Source organism: Hakea prostrata, chromosome 7 (assembly GCF_041222555.1).
Source record: "Hakea prostrata isolate BN-2017 chromosome 7, UWA_Hpros_2, whole genome shotgun sequence".
NCBI classification, from domain to species: Eukaryota; Viridiplantae; Streptophyta; class Magnoliopsida; order Proteales; family Proteaceae; genus Hakea; species Hakea prostrata.
The window spans coordinates 21,093,661-21,119,433 of NC_142606.1; the positions used below are offsets into that span (position 1 = coordinate 21,093,661).

The 25,773-nt window shown below is 38.0% G+C and overlaps 2 protein-coding genes across 4 annotated transcripts in view; both read left to right on the top strand.

Moving 5' to 3' along the window:
* LOC149010476 (coiled-coil domain-containing protein SCD2-like) overlaps positions 1 to 14,467 on the top strand; it is a 53,525-nt gene extending 39,058 nt beyond the window's left edge. For both annotated transcript variants that reach the window (XM_089161082.1, XM_089161083.1), the window contains exons 11-17: positions 6,303 to 6,416; positions 6,906 to 7,012; positions 8,153 to 8,201; positions 10,948 to 10,995; positions 12,757 to 12,797; positions 13,521 to 13,647; positions 14,044 to 14,467. In XM_089161082.1, coding sequence (XP_089017208.1) covers positions 6,303 to 6,416; positions 6,906 to 7,012; positions 8,153 to 8,201; positions 10,948 to 10,995; positions 12,757 to 12,797; positions 13,521 to 13,647; positions 14,044 to 14,168 — 611 coding nt within the window. In that variant the 3' untranslated portion in view covers positions 14,169 to 14,467. The remainder of the gene's footprint in view (positions 1 to 6,302; positions 6,417 to 6,905; positions 7,013 to 8,152; positions 8,202 to 10,947; positions 10,996 to 12,756; positions 12,798 to 13,520; positions 13,648 to 14,043) is intronic.
* A 1,642-nt stretch (positions 14,468 to 16,109) lies between these two features.
* LOC149010477 (superoxide dismutase [Cu-Zn]) lies at positions 16,110 to 25,522 on the top strand. Of its 2 annotated transcripts, none has more exons than XM_089162942.1 (8): positions 16,110 to 16,269; positions 16,995 to 17,076; positions 18,020 to 18,121; positions 18,224 to 18,319; positions 18,651 to 18,682; positions 18,767 to 18,842; positions 25,119 to 25,172; positions 25,280 to 25,522. In XM_089162942.1, exons 2-8 carry the CDS (start codon positions 17,001 to 17,003, stop codon positions 25,300 to 25,302), a joined length of 459 nt encoding a protein of 152 aa, XP_089019068.1. In that variant the 5' UTR covers positions 16,110 to 16,269; positions 16,995 to 17,000; the 3' UTR covers positions 25,303 to 25,522. The 2 variants fall into 2 exon arrangements, with proteins under 2 accessions (XP_089019068.1, XP_089019067.1); XM_089162941.1 differs by having other exon boundaries at positions 16,113 to 16,269; positions 16,988 to 17,076; positions 25,280 to 25,521.
* The last annotated feature ends 251 nt before the right edge of the window (positions 25,523 to 25,773 follow it).

Here is a 25,773-nt window from a genome sequence, read left to right on the forward strand (position 1 = left end):
GTGTGCGGCATAGGTTATGAGAGGCGCTTGCGGCTCGATGAAATTACCGTTGCGCAAACAGGAGCCATAAATGCGACCTTGGGAGATCGAGAGGACAGTTCGCTTTTTGTCTACCATATTCGACTATCGTGGTAGATAAAAAGCAAACCAAGCCATCGGTCATTTAATCCCGATCGCTTGGCCTGGGGGGCTCATGATAAGGAAAAAATAACGTCAAACCGGGTTTGACCACAGTCGGGTTAAGGATATCGGTCGGGACCGGTTTGAGGGTTGAACCAGTAAGTACCGTAAGCACAAAGGAAACCAACGATTGTATGAAGAAACGTGTGTTAAGAGGAAACCATAACCGACTCCAAAGGATGAGGACAAAACCCTACGATCAGACAACGACCAACAAAGGGGGGGAAAGACCGGCGAGCAAAAGGTACCCTATATAAACCAAAGATTCGCTCACAATAGAAGTATTTGAATTGTTTCCCTCCATTAATTCATTCAATTAAAGCCAGAGCTCTTTGGTGTTCCAACTACTGACTAAACCTTTGGAGGTGGCTACCCCGATCGTGCGGTCGGCCCATGTCTGACGTCTGTTTTGCATGGATTTGGAAGACTAAACAGTTTTTGGACGCATCAATACCAAATGCCAATATTGTTCTTCCTTGCCTCTCCTTGCTCTCCCCTTTCCCCATATCTGAGTTGCATAATTGAATTGCGTAATCTGCCCAACCATTGCATGTGTCCTATTCTTATTCATTTATTTATTATTGGAGAGCTGCTCCTTATTACCTAGAATAACTGCTAGGTAGGTTACCTATTCTTATATATATATATATATTGCATGGGAAAAGGTTCATCTTCGAAGCATTTTTCCCTTCTAATACTTTTCTATTGGGGCTTCCCTTGTTCCTATTATAGAGCATAATGATGTGAATTGGGCTTTATTGAGTTGGAATGTGCAATGTTAAGCAGTTCCACTTTCTTGATTGAGAAGTGAATGTTGGAATTTGGTTGGAACACCAAGCAGCTTTAGATTCGGGGTTATAGCAGAATGTGAGGGAAATATAATTTATCCTGATATTGACAAGATCACTTTCTCAGGCAATAGGAACACTTTAAGCATTTTATTGGTTATGACCAACGTTTCCAACAAAATTACTTGTGTTGAAGCCTTGAAGGTAATGGGCTGTTTTACTGTTCACATGAACAGTATTATGCCTTGATGCTTGCTTCCTTTTTTTAGACATGCTACTCTACTTTCTATTTCTAGTGTAGGAATCTTGCTACACAAGTTTTGGGAGTTTTTAGAAAGCATACTTTCTATTTTCTGCTAATTACTAATTTTAGAAATTTCCTTTTTCTATACTTTCTATTTTGGACAAATTTTAGGAGTTAGAATACTAGAAAATTTTGTCCATGAGTTGTATTCTTATTTCTTTTTTAGAGGGCAAGTTCTTGCCTCTCAAGTTGTATGCTAAGCACTTGAATTCTATAAATAAATGAAGCTTGCACTTCTAGTTTTGCTTTAGCTAGAATCGCAAGCTTCTTTTGTGGTTCTTTCTTCTCTCTTTTCTTTTCTCAAGTTCAAACACCGTTTTGGCTGTTTAAAGCTCACTTTCTAACATGGTATCAGATCTTTTTTTAATCAAAATAGTGTTGTTCTCAGTGTTCTCTCTCTCTCTCACTCTCTCTCTCTTTTTTCTTTTTCTTTTTTTTTTTAATTTTTTTAATTCTCTTTCTCAGTTTTCTTTGCTGTGCAGCCACCTAATGCTGTATCTAATGTGCTGTTAGATCATGTTTTTTATATGAACTGATCGTCCTACTTATCACCTTCCTTTACACATTCCGGAACTTGGATTAAATCCAGATTTGCTTCCTACATGCATTACTTCTTTTTTTTGGCATCCTGAAATCCTCTTTCCTCTATTTGGACCTAAGGTTTGCAGAGTTTTTTTTTACATTCTACTTCTAGTTCTGGAAGGCTGATTTAAGTGATATCTACTTTAGTTAATGTCTTCAATTACAAGTGACTCAACCATGAGTACGGTTGAATCTAAAGGACCTCAAGGAGATCATGTCAACGTTCAAATTGCTTTATCAAATTGGAAGGAAGTTCTCTAGAAAAAAAGTTTTAAAGGAGAAAATTCAGCCTTAACTACCTTTCGCGGAAGGGGACGTGGTCGTGGAGGAATTAGTAGATCTTTTGGAGGTCGTGATATTCAATCCTCTTTTAAGACATCACGGCTGTGTACTCATTGCGGTAAAACAGGGCACTTAGTGGAAGCTTGTTGGGCCAAATATGGAAAGCCAGAGTGAGTAAAGCAAGTTGCCAATCATGCCGTTTTCGATGGTGGTACTGATACTGTAACAAACAACGATAGTGGTTGTGTATTTTCTTTAGGAGACTTGTCTGAACTCTAAGAGATGATGTTAGCCAAATCCCTCGCTAATTGCAAAATATTGAGAACGATGCTTCTACATCCACTGGTACTTCTGCATCAACACTTTCTTATACAGGTAACACATAACTTCTCACTTCTACTCCTACCCCTTCGATCATTGACTTAGGGGCCTCTTCTCACATGACTAGTAAGTCATCGCTTTTAACTCTTTTTCTAAATCTACTACAAATAATTCCGTTGTTATTGCTAATGGGACTTCCACACCTATTTTAGGCTTTGGAAGTGTTTCTCCTACAACTTCTCTTACTTTGTCATCTGTCCTTTATGTTGCAAACTTTCAGCTTAATTTGTTATCTGTTAATCGGTTAACTAAAGCATTAAACTGCTCTGTGACCTTCACTCCCACATTTTGTGTTTTCTAGGACATTCACAAGAGGAAGACGATTGGTGGAGGGTGTGAAAGGAATGGACTTTACTATTTGGACTATGCTGCCCCTGTTGCGGCTCTCTCTGACAATGGTGTAGATGCTCTCCAGTGGCATTGTTATTTAGGCCATTTGTCTTTAGTTAGACTAAAGCTTTTATTTCCTTCTTTTAAGTCAGTATCTAGATTAAATTGTGAAGCGTGTGAGTTAGGGAAGCATCATCGTGCCAACTATTCTCCACGCTCGGTCCCTCATAGTGAGTCTTTGTTTTTCTCTTGTTCATTCCGATGTTTGGGGTCCTTAAGACATGGTTTTTGATATTTTGTCACTTTTGTGGACATTTTTCTCGTCTTATATGGTTGTATCTTTTAAAGGATCAAACATAATTCTTAACTACATTTAAAAATTTTATTCATGAAATTCGGACTCAATATTCTCTTCCTATTGAAAATTTTCGGTCTGATAATGCTTTTGAATATATACAACATGATATATCTACCCTCTGTGATTCCCTTGGAATGATTCATCAAATCAGTTGCATTCCCAACAAAATGGAGTAGCTGCATGCAAAAATTGCCACCTCTTGGAGGTTGCACAAGCTCTTCTAATTTAAATGAATGTTCCTAAGAATTATTGGTGTGATTTTGTTTTGATTGCTGGTCATTTAATTAACCGAATTCCTGACTTTACTTTTTGAAAAATCTCTTTTTTCATTTGTTTTCCAAATAGGGAACTATTCTTAGTTTCATGAAAATTTTTGGTTGTGTTTGTTTTGTTCATATACCACATCCTTTAGATAAACTTTCCCCCTGTTCAGTCAAATGTATTTTTCTTGGGTACTCACGTACTCAAAAAGGCTTTCGTTGTTATGTTTATCTTAAAGAATTTGTAAGTGGGTTTTTTTTGAAGATACACCTTATTACCCTAGTCCATCTATATCTGTTGAAAATCGTGTTTTAGATGCTGCTTCCCTTATTCCTTCTATTCCTTCTATGGTCCCTTCCACTAGAATGTCCCTCTACAGGTTTATCAACGGAGATGTAAGTTGGCAGAGCGCATTGTGAATAGTACTGCTCCTCCTGTAAATAGTAGTGATTCTCCCCTAGTTGAGACTAAAGCTGGTTCTATAGATGTTCCCACTTCATCCTCTCCACTAGCAGATTCTTCTAGAGGAGATCCTATGCCGACTTCTACCAATTGGTTGGAGGAAAGGTACTCGTACTTGTACTTTACGCTTTGACATTGCTTACCATGTTTCCAATTTTGTATCTATTTCTCATCTACCTCCTCACATTCGCTGCCTTGCACTTTCTCTACTACTATTCATATTCCAACCCATCATACCAAAGCCCTTAAAGACCCTAGCTGGAAGGCTGCCATGGATGTGGAAATGGATGCTTTACAGTCTCGTAATACATGGTCCTGGGCAGACCTACCTCTTGGAAAAGATGTGGCCTGTTATCGGTGGGTGTATATTGTTAAATATCATTCTGATGGTACGGTTGAAAGGTTAAAGGCCCGCTTGGTGGCTAAGGGTTATACTTAAACATATGGTGTGACTATTTTGAAACTTTTTCTCATATGGCTAGACTTAATTATGTTTGTGTTTTGATTTCTTTAGCTATGAATTATAACTAGCCTTTATTTCAGCTTGACATAAAAAAATGCCTTCTTATATGATGATCTCGTGAAGAAGTTTATATGGAGAAACCTCCAGGGTATGTTGCTCAGGGGGAGGACAATGTTCGTGTTTGCAAACTTCATAAAGCAATTTAAGGCCTTAAATAGTCTCCACGAGCTTGGTTTGAGAAATTTAGCAGGACTGGGGAGTCCTTTGGATTTGTACAATGTTATTCTAATCACTCTATCTTTGTTAGATGACAGAGTGGTTGTGTTGTCATTATGGCAGTTTATGTTGATGATATTATTCTTTTAGGCAATAACGTTGAAGCCATTCATATAGTCAAGGCACACCTACAAAAGTGTTTCCAAACCAAAGACTTGGGTGATCTACAATATTTCTTGGGGATTAGGGTAGATTGCACTAAATAAGGAGTTAGTTTGTCACAAAGAAAATATGTCTTAGATCTTTTGACTGAGACTAGCATGCTTGCTTCTAAGCCTAGCAACATTCCCATGGAACCTCACTTAAAGTTAGGACAAGATGATGGTGATTTGTTGGATGATGTCCATCGTTACAGGAGTCTTATTGGGAAACTTATTTATCTTACTGTTACTCGTCCTGATATTTCTTATTTTGTTGGTATATTAAGTCAGTTTATGCAGTCTCCTAAGAAGGCTCATTGGGATGCAGCAATGTGAGTTCTTCGATATTTCAAGAGTGTGCCCGGGAAAGGGCTCATGTATTGACCACATCAAAGTATGGACTTAGTTGCCTTTTTTGATGCCGATTGGGTTGGATCCGTCACTGATCACCGGTCTACTACAGGTTATTGTACCTTCCTTGATGGAAATCTTGTGACTTGGAGGAGTAAGAAGCAATCCATTATTGTCCGGTTTAGTGCTGAAGTTGAGTATAGGGTCATGGCCCACACTGTTGTTGAATTAATGTGGTTTTGTTCCTTATTAGAAGAGATGGGGTTTGCAGTTTCTACTCCTATGAAAATGTTTTGTGACAATCAGGCTGCCACTTATATTTCTAGTAATCTAGTGTTCCATGAGAGGACGAAGCATATTGAGGTTGACTATCATTTTGTGCGTGACTCAGTAAAAAAAAAAAGCCTATAGAGACTCCCTTTGTTAGCTCTACTGACCAGCTCGCTGATCTCTTCACTAAATCTCTATTTCAACCCAGTTTCCAGTCTATTTGTTGCAAGCTGGGCATGGGAGACTTGTATGCTCCAGCTTGAGGGGGAGTGTTGAAGTAATAGGCTGTTTTACTGTTCACGTGAACCGTAACGTGAATGGTATTATGCCTTGATGTTTGCTTCCTTTTTTAGATATGCTACTTTACTTTCTATTTCTAGCATAGGAATCTTGCTACACAAGTTTTGGGAGTTTTTAGAAAGCATAGTTTCTATTTTCTGCTAGTTACTAATTTCAGAACTTTCCTTTTTCTGTACTTGCTATTTTGGACAGATTTTAGGTGTTAGAATAATAGAAAATTCTGTCCATGAGTTGTATTCTTTATTTTTTATTTTTTTAGAGAGCCAGTTTCTTGTCTCTGAAGTTGTATGCTAAGCACTTGAATTCTATAAACAAAGGAGGCTTGCAGTTCTAGTTTTACTTTAGCTAGAATTGCAGGCTTCTTTTGTGGTTCGTTCTCTCTTTTCTTTTCTCAAGTTCAAACATTGTTTTGGTTGTTTAAAGCTTGATTTCTAACAATGTTCAGATAACTCATAAAACACATGCTAAAGCTGATTGCCTTACTTTTCTGACTTTTCATATTTATATATCAGACTATTATCTTCCCTACACTAAGTTTGTGATGCACAGTGATCACAGCTATATTCTTTTGTAGGTATTCATCTTGAAATTGCTGCATCAAAGTATGAGTATTGGTCATCCTTGGCACCCCGTCCTCTTGAAGTTGTTTTATCTATGGGCCAGAAAGCTAAAGAGGAGAAGTCAGTAGGTTAGATTTCAGTTAGTACCAGATATGTGAGATTCCACTTCCCCCGACCCCCCCCCCACACACAAAAAAAGTAAAAAAAGAAGAGCATTCTGATCGCCTCTTTCATGGTCTTTTCTATAGGTAGAACTACTGTGTGTGGTCTAAACTTCTTTCTTCATATTGAACAATGTTGTTTTAATGTGTTTTTTAATAGGAGTTTTTTCACACCAATATATATATATATATATATATACCAACCCCCTCCCCACCCCCCCCCCCCCCCCCCCCAAAAAAAAAAAAAAAAAAAAAAAAAAAAAAGGAAAGAGTTGAATAGGGTTAAGATATACACAATAGAAATTTTAAACTGGTAGTTTCTTGTTTTTTTGAAGGAAAAAAAATGCAAGCACAGTCTTGGTATCTTGTTTTAGAATGTGTAGAATACAATAAATTCTTTACTCGCCTAAAGAAAAATACAATACATTTTTTACTTTGTGGAGAAAACTGATGTAGAGGAAAGGGATAAAGCTTCACTTGACTTGAATCAACTACCTGCGGAGGCAAAGATTGAGAGCATGCTTTTAGTCGAAAAAGGAATGCGGGAGCTATCTTCATTAAAGGTTTGTTTCATTTTTGGTATTTAGTGTCCTTTGTTCTCTCGACATTCATTTTTGTTTATTGCTTCACAATTTGCCATCCTTTTGTTGAATTTGATCCCACAACTCAGTAAAATGAACATTGTGGTATTAACATTGTGGTATTAGTGCAAATGCATGTGGAGTAACCCAGAGAATTATCTGTGAGTTTCATAGGACAGTATGGGAATGTTGATCATCTGTATACCAGTTTGCAGAGGGAAATTAAAGCAACTACATTTTATGAAGACATAAGGGTGAACTAAATTTCGCTCATCCTTTTCTCCCTTCCGGTCAAGTAGTTTATTTTACTTTAAAATGCTCACACTAATGGGAAACCTTCACCATGAATCTATTCTCTCTAGTCATTGGATTGATATATGCTAATTTATTTATTTATTTTTCTTTTCTCTTGTAAAGATACTCATGTAATAACTGTTTATTGGAGACAATAGAAAAATGAAAAGCTAAAGCATGTCTGTCATGCTTAACCCTCTCTCTTCCCCCGTATAAGTCTTCTTGTCCCTGTTACCTTGCTGCAACTCTGATTCTTCTCAGATTTGACCTTTTTCCCACTTTGTCTTCTCTTTCCTTCTGTATTCTTTATTCTTCCCACCACTATAAACTCAACTCGTAATTTTTTTTTCTCATGATTAGATGGGATTTCTTACAGGAATCGTTTTTCTCTCTCCAATCTTATTCCCGCCTCAATATGAAAGGTTGCAGTCATAGATAAGGCTTTTGAAAATTTAAAGCATCGGGGTTACTGGCCTTTGTAACTGTGTATGCAGCTAATGGTAAATTTTATTTAAATATTTAACTCTAAGTGGAGGTCAATATATTTTGTCAAGGTATTTTTCAGTCTGGAGTCTATCATTTAGAGTATTTTCCCAACCTACAAAATGGGGATAATGCTGGCATTGTTGATTGTCCATGAAGGCCTGTTGGAATGGATGGAAGATTAATTTCCAATAATATAAGGATTACTTCAATTCATGATATGCCTTGCATAGTGATATACATGCATCAATAGACATAATAATTCGTACATAGTCCTTCTGCTTGCATGACTATATACTTCCTGGATCCAACAGTTACCTTTCTTTTCTTTTCTTTTCTTTGAAGGTAGAAGATGCTGTAGTGCTTGCAATGGCTAAACATCGACAAGTGTCAGGTGTGAATCGTGTGATATCTATCGATTTTCTTCTTAGTCTCCAATATTCTTTGTTACGTAGTTTTGGCAGATAACCAAGAACAACTTCCAGCTTATGATTTTACCTTTTAAAGTATTTATAACAGTAGTTTGAGAAGCCTTAGATTTGAAACTCATTCTTGTCGCATATGAAGAAGTGTTTGAAGTGTTTGTGATGGCTTCTTTTGTACTGATTTGTTGCCATCTATTGTTAATAGGGGATCTTCCATGCTTATTTTTTGTTCCTCTATGGAGGTATGTTTCGTGGGTTGACATGGACCAAATCTTCAGAATTTTGCAGTCAAAGACACCTACTTTTTCAGTGGCTTTTATAATATTAACAATCACCATGGTAACAAAAATTTATTTGAAGAACTAGTAGGAAATACCATGAACAGAAAAACAGTTGACTGGATGTTATGAGGAAACATTATTGGGAAATAGATATACTGAATTAATTTCCCCATAAGTTATGCCCAAAATAATATATATATATATTATTTTTATATATATATATATTATTATTATTATTATTATTTTATTTCAAAACATTAACCTGACTCTAAAACCTACAAAATGTTTCAACGATAACACAAGTCTTATCCCAACTAAATGGGGATGGCCACATGGTTTCTTGCCTTCCAATCAAACCTATTTGAGGACGTACTGGATAGAAACCCTATGCCATTCATAGTTTTCCTCACCATTTCTCCTAAGGTTATCTTAGGTCGCCTTTAGCTCCTTTAATTTCTTCATTCCAAATTAAATTACTCTACCACAAGAGAGCATTTAATGGCCTCTGCTGAACATGGCCATGCCATTTTAGATGTTTCTTGTTTGCTCCAATGTCATAATTAAATTCATCTAATACTCTACTCGGGATTTATCATAAAGTTTTGCCTTCAAATTAGACGCTGTAGTTGTATATTTTCTACCACTTTTTTTCCATAAATGGATTATCATTTCAACATAAAAAGAATTTCTCAAAAGTATCATACAACAACAACAACAATAAACTTTGTCCCAACTAAATGGGGTCGGCTACATGGATTCTTGCCTTCCAATCAGTTCTGTTTGAGACTATGCATACAAGGCCTAAACTATGCATATCCTTTCTCACCACTTCTCTTAAGGTTATCTTAGGTCTACCCCTAGCTCTTCTAATTCCTTTAATCTGAATTATGTCACTTCTCCATACAGGGGCATTTATAGGTCTTCGTTGAACATGGTCATGCCACCTCAAACGACTTTCCTGAAGCTTATCACTTATGGGAGCAACTCCTAGACCAACTTTAATATGATCATTCCTTATCTTATCCTTCCTAGTTTTGCCACTCATGCATCTTAGCATTCTCATTTCTGCTACACTGAGTTTATCTATATGATTCTTTTTAACAGCCCAACATTCTGCACTGTATATCATAGCTGGTTGAACGACGGTCCTATAAAATTTTCCTTTAAGCTTTAATGGAATGCGTCGATCACAGAAGACACCGAACGCACCTCTCCACTTCATCCACCCTATTTTAATTCTTTGGGAAACATCATCCTTTATATCACCTCTTTTATTTATGGTTGAACCTAGGTACCTAAAAGAATCACTCTGAGGAATCTTCTTATCGCCAAGCTTCACCACCTCGTCGTTTACCCAATCATGACTAAAGTTACAAACTAGATATTCTATTTTCGTTCTACTTAATTTAAAGCCTCTTGATTCTAAAGTTGTTCTCCATGATTCTAACTTGGTATTAGTCTCCACTTGAATCTCATCTATCAACACAATATCATCAACAAAAAGCATACACCAAGGGACCTCGTTCTGATGTCTTTGGTTAATTCATCCATTACAAGTGCAAAAAAATATGGGCTGAAAGTTGATCCTCGATGTAATCCAACTTTAATTGGGAATTCATTACTTTGTACCCCCACTGTTCTTTCACTTGTCATTGAACCATCATACATATCCTTAACTATGTCTACATATTTACTTGCAACACTTCTTTTTTTTACTACTTGCCAAACTAATGCTCTAGGAACTCTATCATAAGCTTTTTCTAGGTCAATAAATACCATATGAAGGTCCTTCCTACACTTTCTATACCTTTCCATAAGTCTCTTAAGTAGGTGAATAGCCTTCGTTGTAGATCTACCCGGCATAAACCCAAATTGGTTCTCCATAATTGTGCTTAAATGTCTCGAACAGATTTCATTACTCTCTCCCATACTTTCATAGTATGACTCATCAGTTTAATGCCTCTATAGTTATTACAACTTTGAATATCTCTTTTATTTTTGTAAATTGGAACCATGATGCTTCTCCTCCATTCATCTGGCATTGTCCCTGTGCTCATATAATTAAGCATAACTTTGGAAATCAGACAAAATCTGAAAGCAAATGTGAATCTAAAATTTTATTCTAAAGGCACCCTGAGGTGGGGAGAAGATGGGAAAAAGGGAATAGTTTTGAGTATTTTCAACTCTTTAGAAATGCATGCAGTCACTTTTTTATCTAGATTATATATGCTACAATATTATGGCACTATCTGCATACAACAAGAAGGTGCCCTAGGAATAATAAGTTTAACTATTCCTAGTTCAATTTGTCATTATTTTTTTGCAATTGTTATGGTACTATGAATTGTAATTTACCAGTTTCAAAATTGTTTTGGTTCTTGGTTCATTTAAAACTTATTTGAATGCTTAGTGGTTGACATCATTACAAATGCAGAAGATTCGAAGCTCACAGTGGATACACAAAACCTCCTAGAAGCATGTGGTAAGTCTACTTACTTTTCCAAATGAACTGAAACTTTTTTTTTTTAAGAGAACTACTCTGGTAACAACAAACATAGTACAACTTTGACATAACAACCACCATGGACATAGATATCCCCTTCTCTTGGCAACCAGAGAGAGTTCATCCAAAACAAGAGCTACCAAATTATGCTCCTATGCAGCAAGGCACTACTGACAGCCTCCTAGCTCAACTGACAGAGTACCATGGCTGAACTTTGATGGCTATTAGTGGTCAAGCTATGTCGAGATATCTCTTATGCCCTAAAAGAGTTCATCTGACATGTATTTTAGTTCAGTGAAAAGAATTGTCTGGGAGTGTGTCCTACACCATCATCCACTGAGTCCATCTCCTTCCTCTTAAATAAAAACACATCTGTACCCTTTTATTTCAATTAGACAGACACATGGGAATGCTGATGAACACCTCCTCCTGGGCTGCAAACTTCTGGGAATTTATTCTCTGCCAGGGAGCATGGTCTACTCCACTTCTACATCTCTCTCTCCTTTGTGTGTCTGAGAGAGAGAGAGAGAGAGAGAGAGAGCACTGGAATAGGCCATGCTTCTATACGAATTGTACAACAACAACAATAACAATAAGCCTTGTCCCAACTAAATGGGGTCGGCTACATGGATTCTTGTCTTCCAATTAGTTTTGTTTGACGCCATGCTAGATATAATGCCTAAGTTATGCATATCCTTTCTACGCGAATTATACAACCCTATTAATCTATAGGGGAGTTTGGATCCTCTCCTTGGAGGGTCACCCCCAATGAGTGACTAATGATGAGTTATAAGATTCAGCCATGTAACATATTTTAGTCCAGTGGCTCGGATAAATCCAATGAGTGTCATTGAATTAAAATATTACATGTGGCTGAATCTTGTAAATTATTTGGCATTCATTGGGAGATTTCCTCCGAGGAGAGGAGCCAAATATTTTAATAGGGTGGACTATCACTGTCAATACCATTGAGAGCATTGGCATAACCATGCTTAATTTATTGGGTGGGGTATCACTGTTAGGTTGCATAACCTTTGGAGACCTAGACTCTAGGAAGGTGAAAAACCACCGGCTTTCATGAGCCTGCCATATTGGATTAATATGTAAGCATGCATTCCTCCCTTTAGCGTCTATGCTAAGTGGGTATAGGGCCACACAACATGACAGTCCTTTTTCGGCAATTTAATTGAGCAACAAGAAGGCAGGGTTGCTTGTGCCTAGAAATAGGAAAGGCAAATTGACTGCACTGCACCCCTAAAAATAAAAAATCCCACCCCCATTGGACATCCCTTGCATTTTCGAGGTGTCGTGCAGCCTGGTGGTGATCTCTTTTTTCTGGGTAAAGATAATGCTAACCAGTCATCTGGTTCACACAAAAAGACCATTCAGCCCCTACCAAAAAAAATCCATCCAAAATGATGCTTCTGTGTGCATTCTCACGGGGCCTGTGCTTGTATCGGCACTACACACCTGGCTAGCATTCTCTTGCCCCGACTTTGCAACTGAGTGGCATTGGCATAAGAAGTCATTGAAAGCTTGATGAAAATGTGAGAGTAATAGTTCATTCAGAATTGGCTTTCCTTGTTAAAAAGTTAGTGCAGCTATCCATGTGAACTGACATCTGTGGCATCTCTTTTATTTATTTTTTTGGTAAACATATCTGTGGCATCTAGTTTCTTATAATATCTTCCCTTTATTTTACCGGTATTAATGTCAACCTGGAATGGTATTTGGTTTCAGAACTTAGCCAGGATGAAGCTCAAGATGTGGCTTTCAAACAGGTATAAGTGTATAACACCATTAGCCCAAAACTAGTCATCTTTATTATGCTTAGATGAGGTTACATCAAGCATTCTTTGTTTTACTCGTGAGGGGAAGGATTATCAACCTACTTTCTCCACCCTCTTCAGCCAACCCTTTGAAGCCCTTTTACCAAAAGGAGGAGGAGGAGGAAAAAAGTAGACCACACTTGAAAGGCACAATTGTATTTGCACCGTGTTCCATAAAAACTTGTATTTCTATACCTTTTCCCAGCAAGGATCTTTGCTTGCATGGAATTTAATAGGATAAATAAGCATACCCACTTGACAAAAAAGTCACTCTCCTCCTGTACCCAGGAAGACAATCATTATGAGCTATGTGTAACCAATTGAGACTAGTGGTTCCACTTCAATGCTGCCTATGGTCGAGATCGAAATCTCAGTCAAGATTTTAATTTCGACTGTAGGCAGCAGGCGCTGCGCATTTAATGCCCAACAACCAAGTCCAAGTCTTGAGACTAGACCCAAGAAAACCCACACAAAAAAAAGAAAGTTGGTGATGCGGTGGTATGAATTTCCTGTACTCCCTTGTCTGGAATGAGGTTAAGTTTATACCCTTCGGAACAGGACATAGTTTAGCATTTTTTTCATTCCCTTTCAATCCAATTTTGCCAAAAAGTTGGTGATGCGACTATCGTCGGCCCTATGTTGTATATATGAGCCTTGATTTCCCTGTTGTTGCAGGCTTGGCTTATGTATTTCTGGAGGAGAGCAAAAAATCATGGGTTGGAACAGGACATTGCAGAAGAGCGTCTACAATCTTGGCTCATCAGCAGTGCTAGGTCACCCACCCCACATGACGCAGTTGATGGTAATGATTCTTCCTTAATACAATGTTATAAAACCTCCTTGTGTGGCTCAACTTAAATACAAGGAACAAGCCCTAGAATATGGCCATTTTTGCGGAACTTCAAAGGTTGAATATCCAAAATTGGCATCAGATGGTTAAAATATGGTTTGTTCCTAGAATTGAATGCCAATGGCTTACCAGGATCGGCCAGGTTCAGGATCAGGATCAATCAATTTCTTTAATCCTTTTGACGAACCTGTTCTTCTAATAAGCAACAACCAAAGTTGAAATCCGCGGCCATAATTTAATCCCCCCCAATTCCACTCCCATGCTCTTCTCTGTTAGTCAGAGAAGCTTAAAAAGATTTATCTCAGATGGTCAAGTAATATGTGTCAATGAACATGTTGATGCTTTCAGTTGAGCGAGGATTACTGGAGCTAAGGAAGTTGGGGATTGAATCGCAACTATGGGAGGAACCTCGCAAAGAAATTGATCCAGATTTATACAATACCAGGATGGCTGGTGATTCTGATCTGGGATGACTTGGAAAATGAAAAATAAATTAATCCTGACCGGAATGGGCTTGCCTTGAATATCACTGTGTAAATGGTATATATCAAAATTTTCTTGTGGGTACCTTCATGGTGTTCAATATTGTTTATCTTACCATTTTGCCCCTATGGCATGAAATACAGTATGCTTCCGAATTGGGTAATGTTGACAATTTACATGTTGGACTGAATTCATATTTATATTTTACATGTGTACCAGAAAAATGTATATGACAATGGCACATTCATAACAATACAATGATGTGTCACTTTCAGTTTAGCCATTGAAAACCCTTATGCATCTCTGTCTTAAAATTCTTCTGGGAATAAAATAAGGGGACAACTAAAATGAGGTATCAAGTTCTAATTAAACCTATGATAGTATAATTCGTTTGTATAATTTTGTCCACTCCATTTTTGTATCATAATTCAAATTATACATGCATCTATTCGTATAATACAATGTAAGCAGTACAGATTCATTCTCAGTAAACATTATGCATCATGACTGACTTTGCAATGAGTTACACAGCACCCTCTCCACTTTGCAAACCTTGTTAAAAGGTCCACAAAATATTACATCATCTTTCGGGTATTTATACCTGATGGAAGATCACCATTTATCCTCGTATATGAAGGAAGTTCAAAATCTAGTATGAAATTATTAATATCTTCTAAATGGTATTCCTTCTTTAATGTCTAATTTTTAAGAGATGGGTGAAGAAATACTTTTTCTACTCATCTTTTTTAATTTTCAAAACAGGCACTACTGCCAAAAAATGAAGGGACCTATTGAAAATCATCATCAATTTTTACAGACTAAAGAACATCGGATAAGAAAGAAGAAAAATGCTGGGGCAATTTGCTCAAAAAGAAAAATTGAAATTCCTCTCTCTATAATTGATCCACTCAATTGGAGTTTATATTCTCTACCCTTATGTGCTCTCTTCATGTTTCTTCACCACATAATGAGAATGATATTCACTTCTAAGTATGTAAGTCAAAAGTGGGGTTTCCACTCATTTAGACCCCACCACAAAGCTTATAGTATAATGAACGTTGTATCAATCAGGTGATTTTAAAAGACATATCATCTTATATTGATGTATTGTACTGGCAAATATATCTTCGCGCAATCCAATAAAGAGAATTATCAATATGTATCGTATCAACTAACATTATATCAAATCATATTAAGCCTGATGGGGAAGTGTTTTAGACTTCTTTTGCTAGGTTGGGATTCTCTTTTTGAATAAATATCTCAATGAGTGCCCAATAAACAAGGATTCAATTATGTAGAATATTTTAATTTGAAAGTTTGGATAAATCCAATGAATACTTTTGGATTAGAATATTTATGTATGACTGAGTTCTATCAGTCATTTTTGAGATTTCTCTTAAAAAAGAGAGGCCAAATCTACTCCATTTACGTTTCATTTTTCTCGTAAAACTTATTATTTGGAATGAAAAGACCTCTCCTATGGGAGGCACCACGATTTACTTCTGGGGGAGAGCTTTATATTAATGCTGCCACGTGGGTACAAATTCAAGACCTTCCCTAGGAAAGTTGGGTCTTTAACCACTTTAACATAACACCTTTGGCTAATTAGAACAAACTATTATAGAACGTTCGCGATTCCTCGTGGTTACAAAACGGCATTGGTCATTCCATTTTCCAGAAGCATATATGTAACGCGCTTTAATTACGATGGTGCCCACTTCCTTTCACAAAGGAGAAGTGATACTATAATAAACAACTTTAGTCCACTTCTCAATCAACGACAAAATATCAGTTGAGCTTTTGATGCTTGACTTTTGACTTCTTTCTCCACCCCACGATTGGATATGATTTATATCTATGGTCCCACCGAAGGATATTAATAACGGTGACGGTGACACACAAAATCATCATTTTCGTTTTTATATTGCGGAGAAATCGGAGATCAGGTTGGTGCGGACCGAAGATAAGATAAAACGTCACGGTCATTGTCTTCGATCAAACCTCACAGATACTCTCGCTCGCTCGCTCGCTCGCGGATTTTGCTCTGCTCCTCTGTTTCGGTGTTTGTGTCCGTGAAGGGGGTGTTCTGAGGTGCAATCTTGCTTCTCTCTTTGTTGTTTGCCTTGTGTTGTTTTGGATTGAACTTCTTAGACTGCGATCGGTGAATTTTGATACATAAAATTTTGGACTTCGATCTGGTTCCTCGACCATTCGATGCTATTTTAGCTCTCATTTTACTGTTTCCTTCTGTCTTTCACTTCGCTTCTTTAGCTTCAAATGAAAGCTGATCTTTTACTTGCTACTAGCTTCTGTGTTGGCCCCTGTTTTTCATGCTTTGACTGCCGATCCTAGCTTTGGAATAAACAAATGAAGAGCATCTTTTTGTTGATTTTCTTGCAGCTTTTAGATGAATAAAATAATCTTTAAAGGTTTTGATTCTGTATGAGGCTTGTTGATATAGGTTCTCTAGATGGTAGGTTTGATTGGATAACTTCGAACCTCATGGTGTTTCGACGAGACTGAACACCCATAATTTATATTATATTTGAGTTTCTTTCTTCTTTTCTCATCAAATTTTGGTTAAATTGCAACTATCAAAAAGCTTCCCTTGGAATTTTTTTCGGTAAATTAGTGCTTTTGTTTTCCCATAGCATGTGTTAAAATCAAAACTCAGAGTTTTGCAACTTTTTTTTTTTTTTTAATGGAATTTTTCGTTACTTTTCATCATGTTCTGCCAGTAGTCTATATCCTGATTAGAATTCCTCTGATGTACGTCTAATGTTCCAATTATTATATATTTTATTGATAGATCACAGTGAACCATGGTGAAGGCTGTCGTGGTACTCGGTAGCAGTGAGGGTGTCAGTGGGACCCTCTACTTTACCCAAGAAGGAGATGGTAGGATAATTTACACTATCTTACATCTTAATTATGATGATGATTTATCTTTCAATGTCAAGGAAATTACTTTGCAGAGTGTGTATTCGCTATAGTACACAAATCCCAGGCAAAAATGATTCAAGTCCAGTAAAAGAAAATTTCAAGATATTCTGGAAATAATTCAAAATGCTGTCGTTAGCAAGGGAAATAATTGAATTTACCCTCATTGAGAAAAGAAGCGTGTGACATTTGAAAGACCAAAAGCACAAGGTTTACACTTAGTTTAAGTAGGACTGTAAGAGTGAAGGCGACATTTTTTTTTTCATGTACACCAGAGTTTGTGCCTTGGCTGGTCCAGTGTAGTTGGCTTCCCCCCAGGGATCTCTAATTCTTCAATATGGCAGGGTTGTGTGTAATTAAAATATGTTGGACAGATGGGGTCATCCAGATTGGCTAGATGTCAAACTGTATACTGATTCACTGAACTTCAGCCTAATGACATTGGCATGGATCACATATATGTACCTGCATACCAACGACCTATACTATGCACTCCCAGTTGTTGGAAAATTTAAAGCTCTGTTTGGCAACTTGTCCAACCCTTTTTGGCCTGAAACTTGATATATGAACCCTGGGGTGTAGTTCTCCATAAAATTTTAGCGCCACCGTATCGTGCCACATGTCAGGACAGTTGACTGAGGAGGAAAGCCTCTTTCCATGGCCTTAAAGAAACTTATTGAATATTAGTTGAATCAGCTGACATAGTACAAAGTTTTAAACAAGTAATGTCTTCATAAGGAATTAGTGAAACACCTAAAAGAGTGCTAGTTTTATGCCTATTGAGATCTCGCTTGGTCATATGTTTTTCTTGATCTGCTTAGTCATATTGGCGTTGTCTTGATTATTGCTTTTTTTATAAACTTGTAAAAAGTTTCATATTTATTTCCCCTCTTCATTTTAGGTCCAACTGCCGTAACTGGAAGTATCTCTGGTCTTAAGCCTGGTCTTCATGGCTTCCATGTCCATGCCCTTGGTGACACTACAAATGGTTGCATGTCAACTGGTATAGTGCACTGACCAAGGCCTACTCGTTCTTATTAACAAGGAAGAAGAGATTGGCATGAACACTAAATTATTTTTATTGCTTGTGTTTCTGCTTTGGCAGGCCCTCATTTTAATCCTGGTGGCAAGGTGCATGGTGCTCCAGAAGATCAGGAACGTCATGCTGGTGACTTGGGAAATCTCACTGTTGGTGCGGATGGTATATATCTGTCACTTTTCCATTTGAATATGAACCAATAAAAAATTTCCTTTTTTTTTTTTAAGGTGAGGAATCAATACAAAATTCATCATCATCAATATTACTCTTATTAATATTTATATTGACCTTCATTTTGTTACTTAATGGAAGTCCTCTTTTTTTTTTTTTTTTTGGGGGGGGGGGGGAGTTTTGTTGCTGGGTGGGTGATTCCTGGGTTTGTATTTTTGTTGGGGGTGGGGTTGTTGGGTCTTGTGCGTGTCTAGTATTTTCATTTCCAATAAAGTTGAATAGATTTGAGAGAAGGTAACCTTATGGATTAATTTCGTTTCAGGTACTGTTAGTGTCAACATTTCTGATAGTCAGGTAATCTATTACTTTGCATTTCCTCCCATTCAAATCACAGATTTAAGTATATGTCATGACTCTAACTTTTGTTTATGATTATAGATTCCTCTCTCTGGACCAAATTCAATAATTGGAAGGGCTGTTGTTGTTCATGCTGATCCTGATGACCTTGGGAAGGGTAAGTTCATTTTTCTTCACTGATGTTTCAGTTATATGCTTGGGCACTTCTCTTTACTATTTCTATTTTCCTTGTGGTATAAGTGGGGTGGGGGTGGGGCGACCGGAAGAGGACAGTTGACTTGTGCCTGCTTATGGACTGTTACAACTGAATGATTAAACTTGAGTATGTAATAGATTCTCTTTCTCTGTTCCATAAAGTTGGAGGGATATCTTGATGCAGCCTCAAGCAAATGAGGGCCAGTTCTTCCAAGATCTTTAGATGATCAGCAGGGAATAACTAGGGTTTCATGATTGGGGGTTGGGTATCTGTGACTATGGTTTTATAGTTCAAGTAATGGTTCCAAGGACCTAGGATTTGGGTTAAGGTTTGGGAATCTAGGGCAGCAAGGATTCAGGATTCAAAAAGGGTTTGGGAATTTGGGGTAGCCAAGGAATGAGGGTTTGGGAATATTAGGCAGCCAAGGAATTAGGGTTTAGATCCGGGTTTGGGAATTCTTGGCAGCAAAGGAAGTAGGGCGTAGACTAGGATTTGAATGGTCTGATAGGGACTGAAATTGGGATGGAAGGTCACTAGGGTTGGGGGAATGGGGTTCCTAAAGTTTGGGATAGATCTAATGGTTCTATTGGCATAAACCTGTCCTTGAATTTTGGGTTTCTAGAAAAGTCTGAAAATTCAAGAGAATTCAAGAAAAATGTAAACAACAGCGTAAGATGGTAGAAGATGAATGGGATGAACTGGAAGGTTACTTACTAAATATGGAGGGATGGGTGGAGTGAAGGCATACCAGCAGTCTGAAGGAGAATTCCTTCAATCTGAAACCCTTGATGCTTGACACCTTGATCTCTCATTGCACAAAACTCACAATAATATTCATCAAATCTATGTTGTTACAAGCATAGGATGTCTATTTATAGCCTTTATTACTGACTCCTGACAAGACTTGACATAAAAAGCAGAATTTAAACAGGACTCTTACTTATTTCAACCTAGACTGACTCAAATAATTTTTTAGAAACAGATTTGGACTCCTTTCAAACTCCTGGTTATAATTATGCCCAGCTGGGTTTGAGTAGGGCTGTCAAAACGACCAAAGTGCCCTAGGCTGCTGGATGTGCATCATATCTCCAAAAGATATGTTCCAAATTTTGTCACTTCCCTCAAGTCTTGTTTGTTGGCAATTCAAGCAAGGATTTCCATAGAAAATCTATTGGCTATTTAGGGAAATAACATCACCTTTAATGTTTCTTTGTAGAACACAAATATTTTTAATCTCACTTTTAAAATCAATTTAGAATTCCAACATTATGACTAAAATTTCTTACATATAAAGGGCCAAGATTAACATACCTTTTGCCCTTTACAAACCCACCTGTCCCCGCCTTGCTAAAATTCCATTTGCTCATGCTTAACCCTCTCCCTCTCTCATTCTCTGCTTCCTTTTTTGTTGCGTCTACTCACCACCACTCCTATAAAACCCTGTATTAATAAGCCACATGCCTGCTTGGTTTGCTTTTGGGTTTTGGGGCTGTTGTCATGTCCTCCCCAACTTTTATTAATTAACTTCAAGCCGATCAACCCATTGATGATGGCAGCCACATGTAACATCCACCTAGTTATGGAAGTGGATGGAATCATTTCAGGAATGTAATACTATGGACCATGAGTTTAAATCTAGAAGTTGAGCGAAGCAAGTTGACTTCAAAATCAAACCTAGAAGCTGAACTGCCATAAAAAAAAGGACTGAATGCTAGATTCTTTCCATGATGAGCCCCAAAAAGATGATGAAAACCAGACTGAAGTGCCATCAAAGTCACATAATTGTAATGCAGATACAAGATTTGCTATCTCTGACAGTCCCGCTCTGATGGTGAACTGCAATCTACCTTCAGCAGAATCTCAAGCCATGCCTTGATCACTTTTTTAATCTCTGGTCCTACTCCCAGTCTGACCGTTTTCTGATTTTAGAGGACTTTCAGGAAAGATGCTAATTTCAGGGTTTTTCTGTTGACAATGGTTTTCATTGATGACCTTCTGTTCCATTTTCCCCGTCTTTGGTGGAGTTTCCTCATTTTGTTCCGTTTTCTTTGTTTTGTGTGGATGTGAGGAGTCGCTATGAATTTGCAGGATGAAGTTTTGTCTTTCCCCTGCCCGATCAACACAGTGTGATGAAGAATGAGTTTACATTTATTTATTTATTTTGGTGTCACTTCCCTCTCTTGGTACCTTACACAATGCTCCTGCCCCCCCCTGCAGGGGGCGTCTCTTTCTTTCATCATCTTAATATCGTTTACAACCCTCTCCTCTTAAGAAACAATCACGACAAGCCAACCCATTTTCTGAACCCCATAGAGGTGGGTGAAGAGATACCTCCTTCACTCTTCTTTTACCTCATGGATTGGTGAAGAAGTGCCCCCTTCACTCATCTTCTTCCCTTACCAGCACCTCATTTCAACTCCACCTGCACCTTCCAAGTTCAAAGTTCCCATTGGTTCTCTAATGTCATGTGAGAAGAATTATTCTATATTTCTATCTGACTCAATGGATGTTGGATTCAATGTTTGAAATGTCACACAAATGTTGGGTGTCAGTGGCTGTCGACACCACCGACACAACGACATTTGGCAAGTGTTGGTAGAAAATCGACCCTCAGTTTCGGGGGATATTTAGGGTCATTTTGGCCTGAATTTTGGTATGTAGCCTAATTTGGGGTCAATAAACACATTGTGAGTATTATTTTGGCCTAAAACATCACTTAAACCAATGTTCTTGATCAACACATGCTTGGCTGTATGTGGGCAAAACTAGAAGTCTGCAAAACACATTAATATAAACATGCAAAGAGAACACAAGTACACAATTAGTGAAGAGAAGTACTAAATTCTACAATTCATCATACAATTACAAGATACAATGCTACTATAGAAGTACAACAATGTAGGCAAGTACATAGAGTCATTTTGTTGGGTATGGCTCATGCTTCAAAGTCCTACTCCCCGGTGAGCAAGTGGGGGGTCCGGGGAGGCCGCATGTGGGGGTGTGGAGGCAGCGCCCCCGGAGCCTGTAGAGGTCCCACTAGGTGGAGAGAGAAGCTCTAGGAAGCTTTGGAGAAGAGAGAGAAAATGGCTAAAAATAGAGTGAAAAATTTTCGAACTCATGTCGACCAGGGGTGTTGTCACCCCCATCTGACATGGCGATGTATTACCGACATTTGGTACAATGGTTGGATTGCGGCTGGTGTTTGTGTATGACCTTTGCAAAGTCTGCTTGATCCATGTGTTATGAATGTACATTTTTGTACAACACATGCAGTAAAGGGGTTAAGCTGATGCGGTAGAAGAAATAAAGGCCTTTGCAAATAGCAATTATTATAAGATGAGCGATTCATTTGATGGAACTGATTCTTTGGTTTGGAGGGCTGGTTGGGTTATAGAGAATGGGGTTTTGAAGAGAAGCCTTCCATGTTTGTGACTTTATGGTGCTGACTTGTACCTTTTTATATACTATTACCCAAGCAAGAATCAGGAATTTGAGAATTCCTTTTGGAAAATGCGTGGGCTCAAAAAGAAATGGCTTCAAGCTGCCTAGGTGAGCTAATTTTTCATTCTACAATTTCCAATTCATTGCCAAATTTGGGGATTGTCTGTTAGCAGATTCCAACCAAAAGGGTCTATTTCTCTCTTGACCAATCAGCTCATAAGTATAAACCAGATGCCCCGGCTATCACTTTATGAAGGGTTTGTGATGGGAGGAGCAAGGGCTGGTGGTGGTGATGGTGAGAGAAAGAAATGAGTGAAGGGGATGGTTCTTCATGCACCTGTACGAGGCTGGGGATGAGGGAGATTTTGGGGTTTAAATTCAAATATTAACAGTGATGTCATCACTTGAACAGTTCTATTTTCACAGAATGGGTGGGTTAGTCATGGTAGATGCATAAGAGAGTAGGCCTGTATCATTCTTAGATTAAGAGGGGAGGACGCTGGAATCCTGGAACTATAAGGTGCTGGAGGAGTGAATCATCTACCCTATTTTTCATCAATGGAATTATTGCTAGATTTGATCAAAAGATCTGATGATTCTGGGTATCACTTCTAAACTGAAGACTTTCATGGCATTGTCAAGGCCACCAAATACTTCCACTATGGAGGCTTTCTCTTCTTTGGATCGTCTCTTGGAGGATTCACGTTTACGTTTTGTAATTTTTACATTCTCAAGAGAACCTCAGGCGGAGTTATAAGAAAGGGGTTGGCGGAGGAAGAGAAAAGACTCGAGGGGACAAATTGGTAATGGCAATCTATCAGGGGTAGTTTGGTGAAAAATCATTCAAAATTTGGCCATTGCCTAACTTTAAAATGCAGACTGACTTGGGTGATGTGCAATGAAATATGTTAAGTAGGGGTGGTCTGACTGAGTGAGTAATTTGTAGAAACTTTTTTTTTTTTGGGGGGGGGGGGGGGGGTGTTGCATATTTGTTAGAAATGTCAAGGGAGGTGATAGTAAATTACTTCTATTGACATGATCTATTTGTTTGCCAACCATTAAGTTCTTTACGTCATTGTTGATTCTACAACTGTCATACAAGATTTCTCTTCCAGTCCTAGAGGAGTCTGTCGATCACAGACAGGATGCATTCCTCCACTTTAGCCATTCTATTCTATTAATCGTGCAACTTCCATTATGCCTCTCAACTCCAGCCCCTGTTACTGTTTTATATCTTTTTAACCATGTCTACATTTGTTAAAAAAAAAAAAATCTTCCTGAACACTTGCCAGATCTACTCTGTAGACTATGTTATTAGTTTTTCAAAATCTAACTATATGGAGCTCCAAATCATGGGTAAACATGATTAAATTTGTTGCGACTCTACTACTAGCTTTTTTTAAGTCAGCCATACAGAGGTCTAGTCTATCCATTTGTTTTCTCCAAAATTTTAATTGATTGTGTACGATGATTAATTGGTTTTCTGGTTGGATCTATATATCTCCTGAAGTGGTGGAAAATAGACTTGATTGTTGAGAGCAATTTTCTGTGGCATTGTCCTATATGAGTTGGTCCTCCAGAAGATGAAGTTGGTAGCATGATTCAGTTAATTAATGATGTAATGAGGGCATTTTTGACTTTTGAGAGACCGTTGTGATGGAAGTGACATATGCTGGGTTATAGAGGGGGTGGCTACTAATGTGGAGCTATGGGATCAGGTGATGGGAGTATGGAAGAATACTGGCGTGTACCTTATTCTTTGAACTATTTTGAGCAAAATGCATGGGGTGGAAACTAATGTGCAGCCATGACATCATTGGGGTGGGGGGGGGGGTGTACAGAATAGTTTACCTAATGATCTGAATTGTTGAAAGCTAAAGTATCTGACATTTATGGTGGTGGATGGGATAATGGTGAGTTCTGGAGGTTTTAGACATATTTGGCCCCTGAAGAATTAGAATTATTAATTACAGAGTTTTCAGGATAGCGGCATGAGTGGCTGGCCTCACATTATTACAGATATGAGAATAGGATTTGGGTTTCTAATCCTAACACTAGGAAAAAAAGATAAATGGTGATGCCAATGGAGGTTTTGAGTGCTGTTGTAAGGACTAACTTAGTGTGGCGGGAGGGCATTTATTTTCCCATTAAAAATTGTCAAGACTTTTTGAGTCTGGAAATACTGTTCTTGGTCTGATGCTGAAACTAGATTCTCTCTTTGTTTGAGGAGAAGAGTGGAGAAATCAGTGAGTAACCTGCTGCAATAGGTGCATGTGTTGAGTCTTGGTCTATGTGCTTAGACTACAGATTGATTGAAAGATTTCAGATTAATTGGGTGATGATGGCAATTATAGGAGTGCATCTTGAAAGCAGAGATTGATTAGTATCTCAGCCTTTTTGTTTTAGGACATTGTGTGGTATGTGAGGAACAAGAGTACGGCAAATGGAGTTGCTATTTCCTCTCAGAGGGTGCATAATAAAATTATATGAGATTGTGCTATATGGTGGAATTCCCTAATGGTACTGAAAATTTGGGTGGAAGCTGTGAGGGCAATTGTCAGAAATCTCATACTACTAATGTTTTATGGTAGTGCCAGTTGTTATGTTGTAATTTTTATAATTGCATGCTAGTAGTAATGTGACAATTATAAATGTTGAGGGGAAGATTTTTTTGCATCTTCACAGTACTAGTCCAGGTTCCATCTTAGAAAAAGCACAATTGTGGAAAATATTTTCTGTCTGTTATGCTATGCAGTGCCCCTAACAAATTGTCTTCATCATTGTACTTGTCAACAGGTGGACATGAACTCAGCAAATCCACTGGAAACGCTGGTGGCAGAATTGCCTGCGGTAATCCTCGTCCATCCACAGCTTAACTAATTAGTGCTCTCTTTAAAAAAATGCCATACTGAAGTTACTGGCACTGATCCATTGTTTTCCACAAATCTTCCCTGCAGGTATCATTGGTCTTCAGGGTTAATTAATGGAGCGTGAGTTGTTGCTGCGTCTTGCTTTGCCTTTCAAGAGTGGGGAAGGCTTAGCAGATATGGTAGTTTGAGTTTTGCGACCGCACTGGTATAATTTAATCTTGTGTTTCATTACTGGTGTCTTTAAGAGTTAAACTCAGTTATACAGAATTTGGATATATATGAATAAAGAACATAAGAGGAAATTGAGTTTCATCATGATCTCGAAACTGAGTGCTGCTGCTTCACTGCTAGGATTGATTCACCGTAGGAGTGTTGGATTTCTTATCTGTTCTGTGACTCAGGTGGAACATATTGCCGTCCAAACCTAGGCTGTGTTGAATCTGAAACTCCTTGCTTTCGGTGCACATCTGGTTAGATTTCTAAGCAAGGGATGCAGATTCTATGCTGCTCATTCCCATCTGGCTCATATTAGTATTAAAACACAGGTCTTGAGCTCAAAATTAAGTCCAACTATAAACCTG